Below are 16,923 nucleotides of genomic sequence, written 5' to 3'. Positions count from 1 at the left end.
TATTCAAGGAAATCCTTATTGCAAATGCTAGTGCTCAAAGATACCCACTTATTCTTGGTTCCAGGTAAATGTGAAGGCAGGAGAAAGAATAAAAGAGCAAGCCTGGGGTGGGGGGAATATTCAGAAAATGGCCAAGTGCACAGACTTTAATAAGGGTACACTTTTCAAATTTCTAAATAAAGAATCCACAGATAGACATAAATAAATGGTGATTTAAAAACAAAATGGCTGAAGTTTTCCTCTAAAGTCAATTTGAATCAGGGGGAAGGAATTTTTTTTTTTTTTTTAAGATTTATTTACTTATTCGTACAGAACTGGGGTACAGGCCAGAGATGTGGAGGGTGAGAAGATTCACCAGAGACAGAGCAGGAACAGAACAGGCAGATCGACGAAGTACACTGCTGAGGGGAGCAGCGGGTGGGTCAGGAGAGGTCTGCCACGCCATGTGGTTGCCTCCGGGGCAGGCGGGAATCGAACTCATGGGGAAGTGGCTTTAGCTTCTCAGTGCAGTGCTTTAACCCGCTGCGCCACCAGGGAGGGCCAGGGAAGGAATTTTTTAACAAAAATTAGATTAAATGACCTTTCTTAAATTACTGCTAGGTAATAATGTGGCACCCAAATAATGGGCACCCAAAGGTAATTTCACCACCTAGATTCATTTATAATTAAGAACATTCTGTTTTGACAATGGAACCTTAAAAGGAAAATGAGTAAATCAGGGTATTTTTCACTTTCTCTACAGCAGGGAGCCCATAGTTGAAATACTATGTTTTCCGCCATCCACACATCTAGCAAACAACAGATGGGCCTTGCAACAATGTACTGATTGTATGGCCAAGGGCACTTAATAGTGTAAAGGGGACTAGCCAGGGAAGTTGCTGTTCTGCTTCTCTCAGTGTTGGAGTCTCTTTTTCTGTCAGGTCTTCTGCTGCAGCATTAAAGGACTGCAAAATCTAGCAAAGGCTTCCAATTATCTTTTCATCTGTGAGAACTGACAATCTACCTACCCAGCATGGGACCACGGCATTGACAAATCTTTAAACAAATCTTTAAACAATAAAGTGAAAATGATACCCTTTAAAAAACCTATAAATATGCTTTATAATCAGTTTATATTCGTAAGAAGATACTACATTTCTGTACTGGAAGGAACAAAGATGAGTATTATTTCTTCACATTTTGAAGTAAGGGCCCTCTATGGTTTATCAGAGGCCTACTTAGTGACTGACAGAATAGCAATGAGCTTTAAAAACATTTTTTTCAAGTAAGTGATCCAAAGTAGTTTATTCAAAGTCAGTTTAAGTGTTCAACTGAATACATAACTAGCAAATAGACTTTTTACATATTTGTACTTTAACAATTACATTCTTATGGGTAAGGTACCTCCAAGAAAACTGATACCAACATGTGAATCAAGAAATCTCCACCTGACAACTGGAGCTTTAAAACTACTTTAGAATATGGAGCTTTAAAACTACTTTAGAATACTTTTTAGACATTTACCTTTGAGGCGCTCTAATAAATCAATCTGTCCAGAAGTCATAACTTCATCTTCAATACTTCCTTGTAGTTGTTTAAGTACTTCCTGTAAAAAAAACCCCAAAACCCAATATTAACAACATTAATATAAACAATATAAACAACATGACAAAATTCTAAACTCTAGTAATTTTTTGAAGACATGATTCTGTTTCTTGACATTTAAATATGCCAGGGGGAAATTTATTGCAGATGAATGTGAGAACAATCATAGGCTATAAAGCTTCTTCATTATAATACCTATCATTAGGAATAATAAAATATATCCAACAACAAAATATTTGGTATTTGGGGAATGTCTGTATGTCTGTGTAAGAGAACACATACATATTAGCTTCAGCTTTTAGAACAGACAGTAAGGTAGACTATTCTCATTTTTCAGAAGGATCAACTGAGACTAGTCACAAAACAAAAGCTAGCTATGTTTCTGAATCCATAATCCTTACAGCTGGTACAAGTATGAGCAAGAAAACCACCAAATTAACACAGTATGCTCTTTAATTTAGTACCAAATTAAACAGTCAAACTTTTACATATCATATTTAAGTATATTCTACTAGTATACTGATTTACAGTCAGCAGATATTCAAATGACTACATGTTTACTGCCTCTTGACTTCTGATAATTATATCCTTTCACATCCCTGGAAATGGAAAATTCCAAACATTACTGGAAATTTTTACTTTCTACTATTTTCTTTCTGCATGCACCTTAATAATGTATGTCTTCTGCATTACAAGGCATTCTATTCTAGTTCTGGCCAATTATTTTTCTAAATATGACTTCCTTGAAAGAATGAAGGAGACTCTCAAACTTCAGGACACTATCTTTTGCATAAAGTTTGAACAAGTACTCTCATAGGCTATGGTTTCCCAGGATCCCAATTCTCTTTCCAAGCACTGCTACTACTTTTACCCCTTCAATGATCCTTTCATCTTATCCCTACTTGTTAAACAAATCTTGCTTACAATTTAACATATATCTTTCTGAAAGACACTTTCAATTACATACATGCCTCTAGTGCTTGTTGAGTATGGAAAACTTCAGATTCACCTCCCAATAGATGTTCTGGTTCTGGATGACAAGCACTTCATAAGTAAACGTTTGTATGTAAACATATCATGTTATGACATTAAAAACTATTCTTTGCCTTATTTTTTCATTTAAAAGGCTTTCCCCCCTACAGACTCAAATCCTTTGTGTCCCCTCTCTATTCCTAAGCAGTTATCAAATTCTGCAGATATTTTTTAAACCTCTAATAATCTTTTTCATAGCCATCTTTTTTTCTGTTGAAATGTTTTCTATTCTATTCATCATCCTTGTGAATAATCACACCAAAATCATCAAAATAATCTATTAAATGATCTTGCCCAGAGCTATCAGAGAACCTCTTTTAACGCACAGCTATGATAATCAGTCTTTCTTTATACAAGACTGTTCTCCAAAGCCTAGAGTGGTTCTGAAGCTTCAGCTTGGATCAGAATCAACTGAAGAGTTTGAACAACATAAGACTGTTGATTCAGTAAGTCGGGGTGAAATCTGAGAATCTGTATTTTTAAAAAATGCATAGGTGATGCTGACACTAAAATAACTATCAAGATGTTGACAGTGGTATCTCTGAAGCTGGAACTTTTAAGTAATATATTGCTTGTCTTGTTTCTTAATTTTTTTTTTTTAAAGATTTTTTTATTTATTTATTTGTGCATACAGAACTGGGGTACAGGCCAGAGGCTCAGGGGCAGTAAGAGGCTTCACCAGAGGCAGATTGGGGAGCAGAACAGGCAGATCTACGAAGTACACTGCTGAGGGGAGCAGCGGGCGGGTCAGGAGAGGTCTGCCACGCCATGTGGTCACCTCCGGGGCAGGCGGGAATCGAACTCATGCAGAAGCGGCTTTAGATTCTCAGTGCTGTGCTTTAACCCGCTGCGCCACCAGGGAGGGCCTTGTTTCTTAATTTTTAAACAATAGTAATCACCAAAAAATCAGATTTAAAAACAATAATAAAAATAAACTCTTAGCATGGCATAGACATACCCAATTCTTCAAAACTAATGGCACATTTGTGATCTTTAAAATACATGTTAATGGGCCCTCCCTGGTGGCGCAGCGAGTTAAAGCACAGCACTAAGAAGTTTAAGCCACTTTCGCATGAGTCAATTCCTGCCTGCCCTGGAGGAGATCCACATGGCGTGGCAGACCTCTTCTGACCCACCCACTGCTGCCCTCAGCAGTGTACTCCGTCTGTCTGCCTGTTCTGCTCCCCGCTCTCTCTGGTGAATCCTCTCACCCTTTGCATCTCTGGCCTGTATCCCAGTTCTGTATGAATAAATAAATCAATAAAAAATAAAATACATGTTAATAATAAAAAACTAAAACAGCGTCTCAGACAACTTAAGCTCAGAGGTCCAACATTAAAGCTTAAATAAATATATGTATGCCATTACCAATATGCGAAGTGCCATGCAACTATAAAATTATAGACTATTTAATGACATAAGGATAACAGCATGTTAAGGGAAAAGGAGAACACTAAAAATGATCCATTCAGAAATATACTGGATATGCAAGCAGAGAGAAATATATACATATACACCTATATCAAAGGTTACCTTGTTATTGACATTCTTTTTCAAATGTGATTTTGATATCTTTTCGTTTTCCCAAATTTCCTAACTTTTAAATATAGTGAATACACACCAACTGTAGTAAGATTTTTTTTTAGCTTTCTGTACTTATTGCTAGAAATTTATTGAAAGGAACTACAAAAGTTAATAATACTGAAATTTAAGTTTTAAAAATTGTTTTTTAACGAAAGACTTTCATAGCAATCTGGAAAGCTACTTTTCCCAATGAAAATTATTTTTGTAAAATCTGAGTTGTAAATCTCATTACAGAAAGTTGGGCACTTTAATTTACAGTCATGTCCACTTTTTGCCTCAAGATAACATCATCTAATATCACATTATTCACTACTTAGCTGTGACCAGTTTATGGCTATTCAGTAATGAAAATTGGTTTTTGTCCTTTTAAAATTGAGGTGAGAATACAGGTGTCTTTCAGTATTTGTAAGGGATTTATTTGCAGGACCCCTGAATACCAAATTCTGTAGTTACCTCTAGATCAGATTACCTAATCCAATGTAAAGTCTGTATATGTTCAATATAGGTCAGTAACTAATGACACCTGACTATGTTATGTATTATGTATATTATATATACTATACATTTTTACCTTTGGTTGGTTGAATTCAAGAATGTATACACAAAGGACCAAGTATACACCCAAAAAGTACACTAATCTGAGGTATCTGATGAATTTCCACATCCATGTAATAACTACCCAGGGGAATATAGAACTCATAAGGTTCCTTTCCACGCCGTATCAAATAATATGCACTTCCCAAAGGTAGCCACATTCTGACTTCTCTCATTAGCTGTATGCTTGTTAATGTCATATGATGTAATCATAGTCTTTTGTGTCTCCTATTTCTCAACAAAATAAGGGATTCACCCTTGCTGTTGTATGCATCAGTTAATTACTGTTTAATGTGACTAACAGTTCATTGTATGACTATACCTCAGTTGATTTATCTTTGATCCTTTTCATGGGTAATTGGATTAGCTTGAAGGTTATTATGAAGAATGTTATGCACATTCTAGTGAATATATATACTCATTTCTCTTGAGTATGTATCTGGAAGTTCAAATGCTGAGTCATAGGTCTTAAATTGCTAAATGGTTTTCCAAAGTATTTCTACCAGTTTAGACTTCTACCAGCAATATATAAGTATCTGATGTTCTACACTTGCCACTGATTAGTGTTCTCAATTTCAGTGACTGGACTAGAGGTAAAGTGATAACTGCATTTCTCTGATAACTAATAAGAATGTTGAATCGCTTTCCATATGCTTATGGACCATTTATCTTTCACTTTGAATTGTCTTGTCAAGTCTTTGGCCTATACTTTTAAAAACTGATTTTGTTATTGATCTGTTAAAATTATTCTGAACCAAGTCCTTTGTCAGATGTGTTACAAATATTTTTTCCAACATATAGCTTGCTTTTTCAATTTTTAATAAATTCTTTTGAAAAGACTTTAAATTTAGTTTCATGATTTAGCAAAATTTATTTTGTACATTTTTTCTTTCATTTAGAGCTTTATGTAAGAAATCCTGCTGCCCCTAAAGGTGTCAATAATTCTATTACTGCCCCAGAGGTCACAATTATTCTATAATCTTCTCTAGACGCGTAACAGTGTCTTGAACAAAAGCTCCTGACTTTAATAAAGTTCAATTTGTCAGTTGTTATAACAGTTAAAATTCTGCTTAGATCACTTTACACTCTATAAAGATATGAAATTGGGCCCTCCCTGGTGGTGCAGCGGGTTAAAAGCACAGCACAAAGAAGCTAAAGCCACTTCCGCATGAGTTCGATTCCCGCCTGCCCAGGAGGTGACCACACGGCGTGGCAGACCTCTCCTGACCTGCCCGCTGCTCCCCTCAGCAGTGTACTTCATGGATCTAACTGTTCTGCTCCCCACTCTGTCTCTGGTGAATCCTCTCACCCTCCGCATCTCTGGCCTGTACCCCAGTTCTGTATGAATAAATAAATAAATCTTTAAAAAAAAAAGACATGAAATTGTTTCCTGTGTTTACTTCTAGAGGCCACTGTTCTTGCTCTCATTGAATTAATTTTATGAGATAGGGCTCTTGCTTTATTACTTTTTTATATAGCTGACTAATTGCCTCTGTACCATTTATTGAAAAGATCACTGTCTTCACAGTGATTTGCAGGGATGCCTTGGTCATGAATCAGGGGATCATGTGTTGGTATTTACTTGGCTCTATTTCTGTTCATCTTTAAGTATACCTTAATTACCACATTGTTTTACCTTTACATTTAATTATCAGCCACTACCTCTTCAAGTGTTATTTCCATTTTAGTCTATTCTCCTGCCCTTTTTAGACTTTAATTATGTTTGCTTTTATCTGTTTGTCTGTTTCCTCATACTTCTTACACCTACTTTATTATTTTTTTCCTTTCTGTGCTTCAGTTTGGATATTTCCTATTGGCTTTTTCACATGTTTACTACTTCGGTCTTCTCACTAGTTCATCAACTGTGTTAAGTTTGCTGTCAAATCCATTTAGTTAATATCCATATATTATCCAGTTCTACAATATTTATTATGGGTGTTAATTCCCTGTCAAATTTTTGGACTTTTCATCCATTTTAACCATCATTTCTTTTTTCAAGACATATAAATATTGTTAAAATTCTTGACTACTTGCTCTAGTATCTGGATAAAACTTAGATTTGCCTCTATTATTCATTCTCTTGATTATCATTTTTTCTTTGCATTTTTTATAAGTTTTATTATGCCAAGTATTGTGCATACAAGATTAAGAGACTTAAGATGACTGTATTTTCAGAGTTTGCCTTTTATACTTTTAGGGGTCTGAATTACTCCAACCAATCAGGAATTGAAAATGAATTGCAATTACTATTTAAGTGATATTTATGCTAAGCTCTTTGCATGTCTCTGCTCCAAATTTAGACTAAAAATATTACAGGCTTCTATCTCTAAAATCCTAAGCCTGCTAACTTACTTGTCTAAAATATGACATTTGTCTTGAAAGGAAAACCAGCCATATTGAAGGTAGGTCCCTTCTGCTAGTAGGTTTGTATCTTTCAAGCACTAGAAAATAATGGAGTATTTCTCTTCGCCTTTCTAGGTCAGCCATATTCTTAGATGACACCTGACCCCTTTAGCCCTTCAAGTTCTGTCCCTTAGAGTGTGTAAGCATAAATCTTTAATCTCCTGTTCCAGAAAGTATAAAATCCAACAGATATCATGAGGAGATCAACTGTGTGCAAGTAATGTCTTTCCCCTCTGGCAGGAATTGCCTTCCTAGATCATCCCCAGCATCTTTCACCACAAGACAGCCAATGTTCCATGGAAGAAACTACCCATGCAGTTAGAGAATCCCTAAATGTTAGTATTGCACATGTTTTTGCAATCTCAAAAAAGATCTTTTCTCCAATGATGTCATGCTTTTGACAGCGACTATCAGTCTGTACCCTGACCCAACAAATATGCCTAGGAAAAAAACTTTACCAATGATCTAAAGCTCATTTAGAAAAAGGCTCTTAGGAATTTTAGTTAATGCAGTTCTTGATGATTCCACAGGTCTCCAATGTCTTTTAAAACATAATTTTTTATCCAAGAGTTTATTATCTGCTGTTTTTTAGTTACTGTAGTACAACAGACTGCCTGTGAATACTGCATACAACCTAGACATAGCAATCAATTTCAAAGAGCTTTTAAAAGGCAACACAATTGTAAAGCAATTGCACAGAAAATATTTCAAGAAGTATTTTGAGAAATAGCAGTACTTAAATTAACCTGTGGGCCCTCCCTGGTGGTGCAGTGGGTTAAAGCACAGCACTAAGAAGCTAAAGCCACTTCAGCATGAGTTCGATCCCCACCTCGGAGATGATCCACATGGCGTGGCAGACCTCTCCTGACCTGCTGCTCCCCTCAAGAGTGTACTTTGTTGGTCAGCCTTTTCTGTTCCCCACTCTGTCTCTGGTGAATCGTCTCACCGCCCCTGCACCTCTGGCCTGTACCCCAGTTCTGTATGCATAAATAAATAAATAAATAAATCTTAAAAAAAATTTAACTTTTAATTCTTAGGGTAAGAAAATTCACTTGTATTTATATATTCTAGAAATTTGGTCTTAAAATTTTGTTATACAATCACACATTATTTTAAAAAGATCACCTTAATATTTTAGAAACATTACACAATTTTTTTAGATGTGCTCTGAGTATATTAGCAAATATAAAGTATTTAGTAATCTGCAACTGTACCATTTGAGGGAAGTTGTACTTGTTCCTCTTCAGTGTATTTTGTTTTGGCATTAGACCTATAGATACATACCCAGACTATGTACATATGATAATTAAATTTTCAAAATAAATTAAGAAACTTGTCATTCTCAATTTCTATTTTGCATTTTCCCCTCATACTCTGAAAATATACTTTACATGTATATGGCTTAATGGCATATAAATAATACGTAGATATTTCATTTTGTCAAAACACAATAAGAATGCTATTAAAGTCATTTATACTCATTTGGTTGATTAATAATTTGTTTAGAGATAATATCTCTCTACATTGCATCTGATTAATTATTTCATATTGCACCATGACCATATTTATCTTGCTGCTATGCTCAGCATTTTAAAGTAAATTGAATTTTAACCATGGAGTGAGAAACAGAGTACATGGTTTTTAAAAAAAGTTTAACTATAATTTTTGCATTTATCTGATTCCAGGTTATTGAAATCCCATGAAACTTATTTTAATATAACAAAAGAAACTACCAAGTATTACCACATCTTGCTTTGATAATTTTCAATCCAGCCTTGTTTTAATCACTGTAGATACTTCTTCCATTTCCTCCCTTTTGCTAAGACTTATTTTGAAAACAATTCTTCAACTTCACTCCAGTTCTTCTGTAAATATTTCAATATGCATGTTTAAACAGATTCTTTCTAGATTTAACTACAATCTGACCATTATATAGAAAAAAAAAATTACTTCCTTAATATTTTCTTTCTTTCTGGTCCTCCCTTGTGGCACAGCTACGGGTTAGGGCACAGTACTTCAAGCTAGCCACAGGTGCTTCAGGGAGAGTTTGATCCCCGACATGGGAGATGATCCACATGGCGTGGCAGACCTCTCTTGACCCACCTGCTACTCCCCCCAGCAGTGTACTTTATCAATCTGCCTGTACCCCAGTTCTGTATGTATACGGAATGTATACATAATGTTATGAATGTATACAGAATATATGTATATATACAGACTGTATGTAGATGTGTGCACACATACAGAATCTATGTATGATGTGTGCACACACAGAATGTATGTATGAAGTACACACACACAGGATTTATGTGTGCACACACAGAGAATGTATGTGTGCATACACACAGAATGTATGTATGTACTAAAAAAAACTTTTTAAAGATTTATTTATACATACAGAACTGGGGTACAGAATAGAGCAGCAGACCAGTCAGGAGAGGTCTGCCACGCCATGTGGGTCACCACCCTGGCCTGGGATCAAATTCAAGCTGTAGTGGCTGCAGACAGCTTCACAGTACTGCGCTTTAACCTGTCATGCCACTGAGAGCCCTCCTTCATATTTCCAGTGGTCACATCTCTGTAACTGTTGTAAACATTTTTACAGTTTGTATGACTATCAAGTATTAACAGCAAAGCAATATTCTTTTGTGCCACTAGGTGGTAGAACTGCATAAATTTAAGACATTCTTAAATGATCTAGTTGGAGGAGATACACCTTTCTTTCTTTGGGTTAAATATTGATAGGTTAATAATCAGGCAACATGATTTAAGACTATGTAAATTGTAGTATAAAGTCTAATAAGTCTTCAGGGGAAATAACTGGAGTTTTGGTCTATCCAATTAGGGAAGTAATAATTATTTCCATGTGTCTGTACAAATCAGTATTCTAAGACAAAAAGAAACTGGTAAGGATTCCTGCTTTTTAGCAGTTTTAAACATGCTAATGAGAGATACATAAATAATTACATTATAAGGTTGTAACTGCTATAGTAAAATATGCCCAATCCTAAAGAAATGTGTAGATGGATTTGCAAGGATGTCTGCAGAATCTTGTGTTGAGTAGTAGTCAATTCTGACAAATTTAAGGGTTAGTATTCATGATGTATATGATACAAGGCTAACCTGATATTCCATTGTAATATTAAGGGTTTTTTTTGCACTGTTATTGTGAGAAATATTCCACTTTAGCATGGAGATGAATGGAGAGAGTTAACTATCTCCCAAAAAGAAAATTTAATTTCCTCAAATAAATTAAAATTTAAAAAGTGATCCAGATTTTCACACTACAAAACAGATATCCAGACAGACTGGTGGAATGAATTCTCTGTAAACTGTACCTCCAAAGTGGATCAAAGAGCAGTTCTATTGGGAATCTCAAATTCTGTATTTTTAAACATTTAAAGACATGTGCCACATACAATTTTAGATATATTGTGTTGATCAATGTTACAAGCTATTCTTTTTCAGCCTATTAGATAAATGATTCATATGTTGTTAAGATCAACTCATTTTATGTAGGTTAAGAAAGTTTTTCATAGTCTTATTCTAGAAGAATTTGGAGATCTGTTATTGCTGAGGAAAGCTCTTACTGCAGAAATAGGCAATTAGATAGAAAAGATTTACAGGTAGATAGTTACAGATAGGTAGGATAGTTTATATGAGTAAAAGGTTTAACTGTTATGATATTGAATATTAAGTGTGAAAGAGGAGCAACAGTTCAGGGATATACAGAAGCTTTAAGGATAAGGCAACCTCAAATTGCATAGAAAAAGATCTAGATGAAAACTGGAAATGAATAAGGTGCGTAAGATTAGAGAGCGGATCAGGAAGCCAGGTGTTAAAATGGCTGAAAGGCAGAGACAACACAAAACAGGAAGATTAATTTTTAAAGAGAAAGAGGTAGCTAACAGTTTTGTTGATGATCTCCAATTAGGTGAAAAAGAATCTGCCTCAGTTTCAGAACTAAGACAGCTAAATCCCTAGTATTTTGAAATTAGAACACTTTCTCCACCACAGACTGGAATATTTTATAACTTTCTTTGAGGTTTTAACAGCTTTTCAATGTTATTTAGCAAGCCAACTTCAGGACTTCAAAGTAGTATGGCCAGCACCTAGCATCTTTGCTAGCAAAACACCTTTATTTTCCAATAAGGCAATCTAAGGCCAGGAGGGTACCTAAAGATGATAAAGCTCAGCTTTTGGCAAAATCTGTAATGGGCCCGGGTACTGAATTTTAGTTCAGGGCAGGAATGTCACAAGGCTACCCTGGTTTTCTTGATCATCACATCACTTAAGTGGAGCCATAATCTAGAAGTTGGGGGGTAAGGCTGTATTTAATAATTTGGAGTAAGGCTATATTTAATAATTTGAGATACAGAGCCTTAACAACATCAGTATGAGCTGCATGGGTCCACTTATACATGGGTTCCCATTCCTCCCCCCCACCTCCCAATACATACAGCTGGCACAACTTCGCATTCACAAATGCAATCAACCATAGATCTGTGGAAACTATAGCTATGGAGATTAAACTACAAGAAACATGAACATCTCTGGGCTTTGATGTTGGGGAGCAGGGTAATGAAACCAATCTTGTTACTTAACACTAAGAACTATAGGCAAGTTTATGTGGAGTCAAAAATTATAGACAGATTTTCAACTACTGGGTGGTTACTATGACCTGTGTTCTTCAAGGGTAACTGCATCTTAAAGTTGTGTTGTTTTTTCCTACAAATTATACAGAAACCCAGCCGCAGTCTAGTGATGCCAAAGTTAAGTCTCTTTATTTTTAACCTTAATAATTAAGAACTAACATACCAGTCACTGGCATTTATCATTATTTTCTTTATATGATTCACTGGTTGGATACAAAACATTTTATTTAAAAAATATAATTGCTGACTTTTGGAAGAAAGCTTCTACATCACTGCATAACTTAATATGAACCTTTAGGTGAGTGAAGTATCTAACCTCATGTTTTCAAGAAGGAATACTGAACCAAATGGATAAACTACAATTAAAAGTCACAATCTTAATACCTTCATATTAGATGCCTCAGTTTCCAGTTTTGTAAGATGATTGGAATTATCTTCTAGCTCTTGTCGAAGATTTGAGTTCTCCATCTTCAGTGCCTCAACTTGCTTTAACAACTGATCATATGAAGCTGCAGCCATCCTTGGCTACCCTTGGACCTATAAGGTTAAAAAGGATTTTGAAATTCACTACTAAAAATATAGGGGCTGCCTTTTTACAAAGAAATGGGTAAAGAAACAAACTCTTGAGATATTTAATAAGAAGATTGCATTAATATGTTTAAGGAGCAGTACTGTTTAAGGAGCAGTATCTCTAAGAGGATTGGTTCCCACTTGAAGATAAACAGGTTTAAAATAGAAGAGAATATCAATAGTATATAAGGATGTTTGCCTTTTCACAGATGGATGAGATTTCATTTGGGTAGAAGATTTTCAAGGTTTTAAAGTATTTTATCTAGTCTTAACAGGCAAAATTTAGGAAACTGAAGTTTACTAATACCGATAGTATTAATTTATATGTAGACTTTATCTAACAGTGACAGAATGTGAAAGCCAGAATAGATTAATGAAGATTAAATACTACATTTCATCACTTTTCATGTGAATAAAGGTTAGTATTAAAAATCACTGTTGTAGTAGCTGTTGTCAGTCTCTAAGAACTTATTAGAAGATAATCATTTAGGCAAATGGACACAAAGGAAAGCATTACACTGAGACTTCAAATCTTTTTGATAGGAAGATGATAAATAGAGTTACTAATAGAAAGTTTGACTACATGTATTCAAAAAGAATAGGCCAACTGATGGCATAGCTTTGGGATACTCAGGCTCAGAATAAGGCCAAAGAACTTTAAAGAAAATGAATGATTTTAGGAATAGAGACTGTCAAAAAGAAGTGAAACAGAATAGGAAAGTATACAACTGTCAAAGAAGAGGGAAGAAAACGAAGATAGAAGACAGCTAGGTAATATGAGGTCCTTGTCATGAAGAATTAAAGATGTTAGGAATTATATTAAGACTAATCAAAGTTAGAAGACCCAGGTTTTCTTTGGGGTTTAATACCAAACTCACTTTTGATATAAATAAAATTCTGCCTATCTTAATTCCTTCAAAACTAAAAAGCATTATACGAAGCTTGTATTTAAACAATAATGATCTTGATAATAAAAAGGTGCTTGTGTAATAAAATTCACTGCACAAAATAAGGCATACAGATTTTAACACTAGCTAGTCATGTCAATATTGAAGTTCAGCAGCTAGAAGGCCACCTGAAAAGGGAAATCAAGAGATTCAGGTCTACAGAGTCAATGAGGAGGAAAGGGAGGAGGAAAGGGAGTCCTATGGAGGAAAGGGAGTCCTGAGAGGTCACAAGAGCTTTCATACTTCAAAAAAAAAAAAAAGAGCAATCTAGATTTGTATTACAGATGTGATTCTTATCTTCTGTCTTCATCATGGCTTAATCTTTGTCCTTTTGTTTTCATTCATTTCACCATTTAAAAATAGCCACTACCTACTGTGATACAATTTACAAGGATATTTTTAATATTAAGTAACAAAAGGCAGGCATACAGTGCTATGTATATATGCTGTATTGTGAAAATACAATGTAACCTATCTTCCTCAATAAGACTTAAATCCCTGTGACCTGACCAATGTACAGATGAAAATATTTGCCCTTTAGAAAAAGATGGACTCTACATCTCAAAATGAAGGTGTGATCATTTTTGTTGTTTTATCATGACACTGATAGCTGGCTAGAAATAGGCTACTTTAAAAATCATGCAGCAGAGGTAGTGATCAGAAAGAATTTAATAATACAAGCCCTAAAATTCTGTATCTCAAATAAAAATTAAAAGGAAATTCTGTACTAATAATACAACAAAGTAAGAGAAAAGGTAAAAACACAGAAAAGGAGATGTGTTTACATAGGTAGGTTTACACAGAGATAATAAACTTACACAATCATAAAATGAGCCAAGTGGGCCAGACTAGCAGACACTACTTAAAGTGACTTTATCAGAGAGACAATATGTAACTCCTCAGACAGAAAAATGAAACATTCTATCATTTTTTTCCTACTCCAGAATCGTAATGTTTAAAGCCATTTCTGCTCTAGATATCTAGCTGGGTCTTTCATATAATTTTATGGAAAAAATAAAGTGGCTTGTGGAGTAAAACATCCTTTCAGGATGTTGTAACTCTCCCCCTCTATCTTACAACTAACTGCTTTATGCAAAATTTGAGAATAATGAATTTACTTTGGAAAACTTTTTATAGAATCACAAAAAACTTAAAACAAATCTCTTAACTCCACATTATTCAACATTAAAAAAAAAGTTCATCTCACAAAAAAATGCAGAGATTTGCATAAAGTTAAGACAGGTAAGAGGATTTATTATTAATGTGGAGGATTTGTTATTAATAATTTTAGACTCTTTGGATCACATTTGCTTTTAAAATTGCAGAACTGTTAAAACAACATGTGAGGTTGCCAGCACCATTAGATTATAGTAAATCTCAGAAACCAAAAGAACTCTGCAAATAAACTTGAATGCTTAAATGGAATGAGCAGTGTATAAGAAAATTTATAATAAATGATTCCTTCAGAAAATAGAAAATCTAAGTCTATAATAAAAACCACCATTAAAGAATTATTACTTTTAAATATCAATAAATCTACACAGAAAAAAATACACAATCATGCTGATGACAAGATTTTTATAAATTCAATCCCATGAAGATGAACATACAGTTTTAAAATAGCCAAAAGCAAGCAATTATGAAGAAATACTAGACAGAGCTATGAATTTAGGGAAAAACCCACTTTTACCATTCTATTACTTATAATAATTTACACAATTAAATTTAAAAATGAAGTTAGAAAGGAATACTATCAGCAAATGATAAAATTAAATACTCGAACAACTAAAATATTGTAACTTTAACATAGAAGAGTACAAAACATACAGAAACTTTTTTTTTTATATATGAACTGTTAACCTAAAACTTTAAAAGGCTATTACAAAGGTAAAATATGCTTATCAGTGTCAAAAATTACAATCTGGGAAGCCCATATTTGGGTGGAAATGTCAAAGAAGGACAAACATCAGTATATTTTTTATAGAAAGAAAAAATAGGATGAGGTGATGGATGAGAAAATAAGTCTGGCAAAGAAGTCATATGGTAAAATGGTCAGCTGATGGGATCATAAGGTAGGTGAAAATTCTCTTTTATCAGTCTTTGCAAATACAATATTCTTAATCTTGCTGGCATCTTGGCTCCCCAGTCCAGAGTTCTGACAGCTTAAGTAAGAGAACAAAGCAGTGTTTCTGTAGCATCATTCTGAGCCTATTTGAAGTTACTACACTTATGGTGACTTTTCATATTTCCCCCTTTTTATTGAGATCTTTGAATGCGTCACTGGTCAACATAGTAAAGGACTACTGATCAATTGCTAGACTGAGTTAGACTGCATGCCATGTCCCCCTTCAGAAGGAAAGAAGTATTCCTGGGAGCCTCTGGGTCACATTTGGGGTTCAAAAGAATCAGAGCAGAGAAAGGCTTTACCATCAAGTTTCTTTTAAGGGCCAGTATTCTTTTGTGGTTCCTTGCAGTTTCTCTTATAAGGCTCAAAAGCCTTAGAGATCACTTCAAAGTGCAGAATGATCATTATCTTAGCAGTTTTCTTACTGATCTATTCAAGAAACAGAAGTTTTACAACAAAAACTCCTATGGTAACAAATAAAATGCTAAGTCCAAATTGGAGAACAGACTTGATTCAGCAGTCAATGCCTGAGGGCAACAAGCTCTAAGTCAAACAATAGTATTAGTGGATGTAACATTCAGTCATTGGCTTTTGCCTGAATTTTGTCTAGCTATCTCCATTTTGCCAGAAATGTTAAACACATACAAGAAATATTTAATAAGAGAACCCCCACCAAGTTAAGCCAAAATATAAGCAAGTACAATTCTTGTTTAATAAAATTCATGCAAGAGAATCACCCAAAGATTTTCCTGAGTAGTTATTGCTTCAGCAATAGATTCCACAATAATGAACACCTATGGTTTTAGGTATTAGTAAGACAAATTTCTTCATGTATTTTTCATTTCATGCAGTGCCTACCCAAGGGAAAAATCTTCTTTCAAATCTGAGGGCAACACTGGATTTGATATTACCAGGTAATCAATAGTCTTGACTAGGCTTGCAGTCAGCCTCACACTTTATTTTGTGATGTAGATTTACTGATGTGGTCCAATGTGAATTCCTGTGGATCATACAATACGCTAGGCATAACTAATAATCCAACTCTAAAAGAAGCTAGAATTCAGTAGCCAATCCAATTTATGGCAGAAAATGAAACCTCAAAAACAATTAACACCAGAATCTAATATCTACAAAGGTGCAAACACAATTTTTCTTTCTGATTATCTCCACTGCTATTAAAGATAATCAGAACAAAATTAATTTGTTTACAAAATCATTCTATGTTTAGTAAACTTGGTTTGTTATCTGGATGAATACAGCAAGAATAGTTATTAACCACATATGTGCTTTTAAATTCCTTTACTGCTTGTCATCACATTTAAATTGTAACACCCATAGCTTGCGTGAATTCTTCTCCCAGTTCAGAGATTACAGTCACGTTTGGTAACAGAACCAATTATATCCTATTATAAAGAAAACAAATTCTTAT

General features: G+C 34.5%; 1 protein-coding gene across 1 annotated transcript in view; it reads right to left on the bottom strand.

Annotated features, from left to right (window-relative positions):
- Positions 1–16,923, bottom strand: part of APC (adenomatous polyposis coli) — a 116,553-nt gene that overhangs the window by 82,638 nt on the left and 16,992 nt on the right. Inside the window, exons 2-3 of the mRNA XM_004678370.2 lie at positions 12,237–12,389; positions 1,504–1,585 (exon numbers count right to left, since the gene is read on the bottom strand). Of these exons, the coding sequence (XP_004678427.1) occupies positions 1,504–1,585; positions 12,237–12,371 (217 nt within the window). The 5' untranslated portion in view covers positions 12,372–12,389. The remainder of the gene's footprint in view (positions 1–1,503; positions 1,586–12,236; positions 12,390–16,923) is intronic.

This window comes from Condylura cristata, unplaced genomic scaffold, assembly GCF_000260355.1.
Source record: "Condylura cristata isolate star-nosed mole 26May11 unplaced genomic scaffold, ConCri1.0 scaffold00007, whole genome shotgun sequence".
Lineage (NCBI taxonomy): Eukaryota > Metazoa > Chordata > Mammalia > Eulipotyphla > Talpidae > Condylura > Condylura cristata.
The sequence above is the reverse complement of the archived record's forward strand: the minus strand, read 5'-3'. Positions and strand labels throughout refer to the sequence as shown.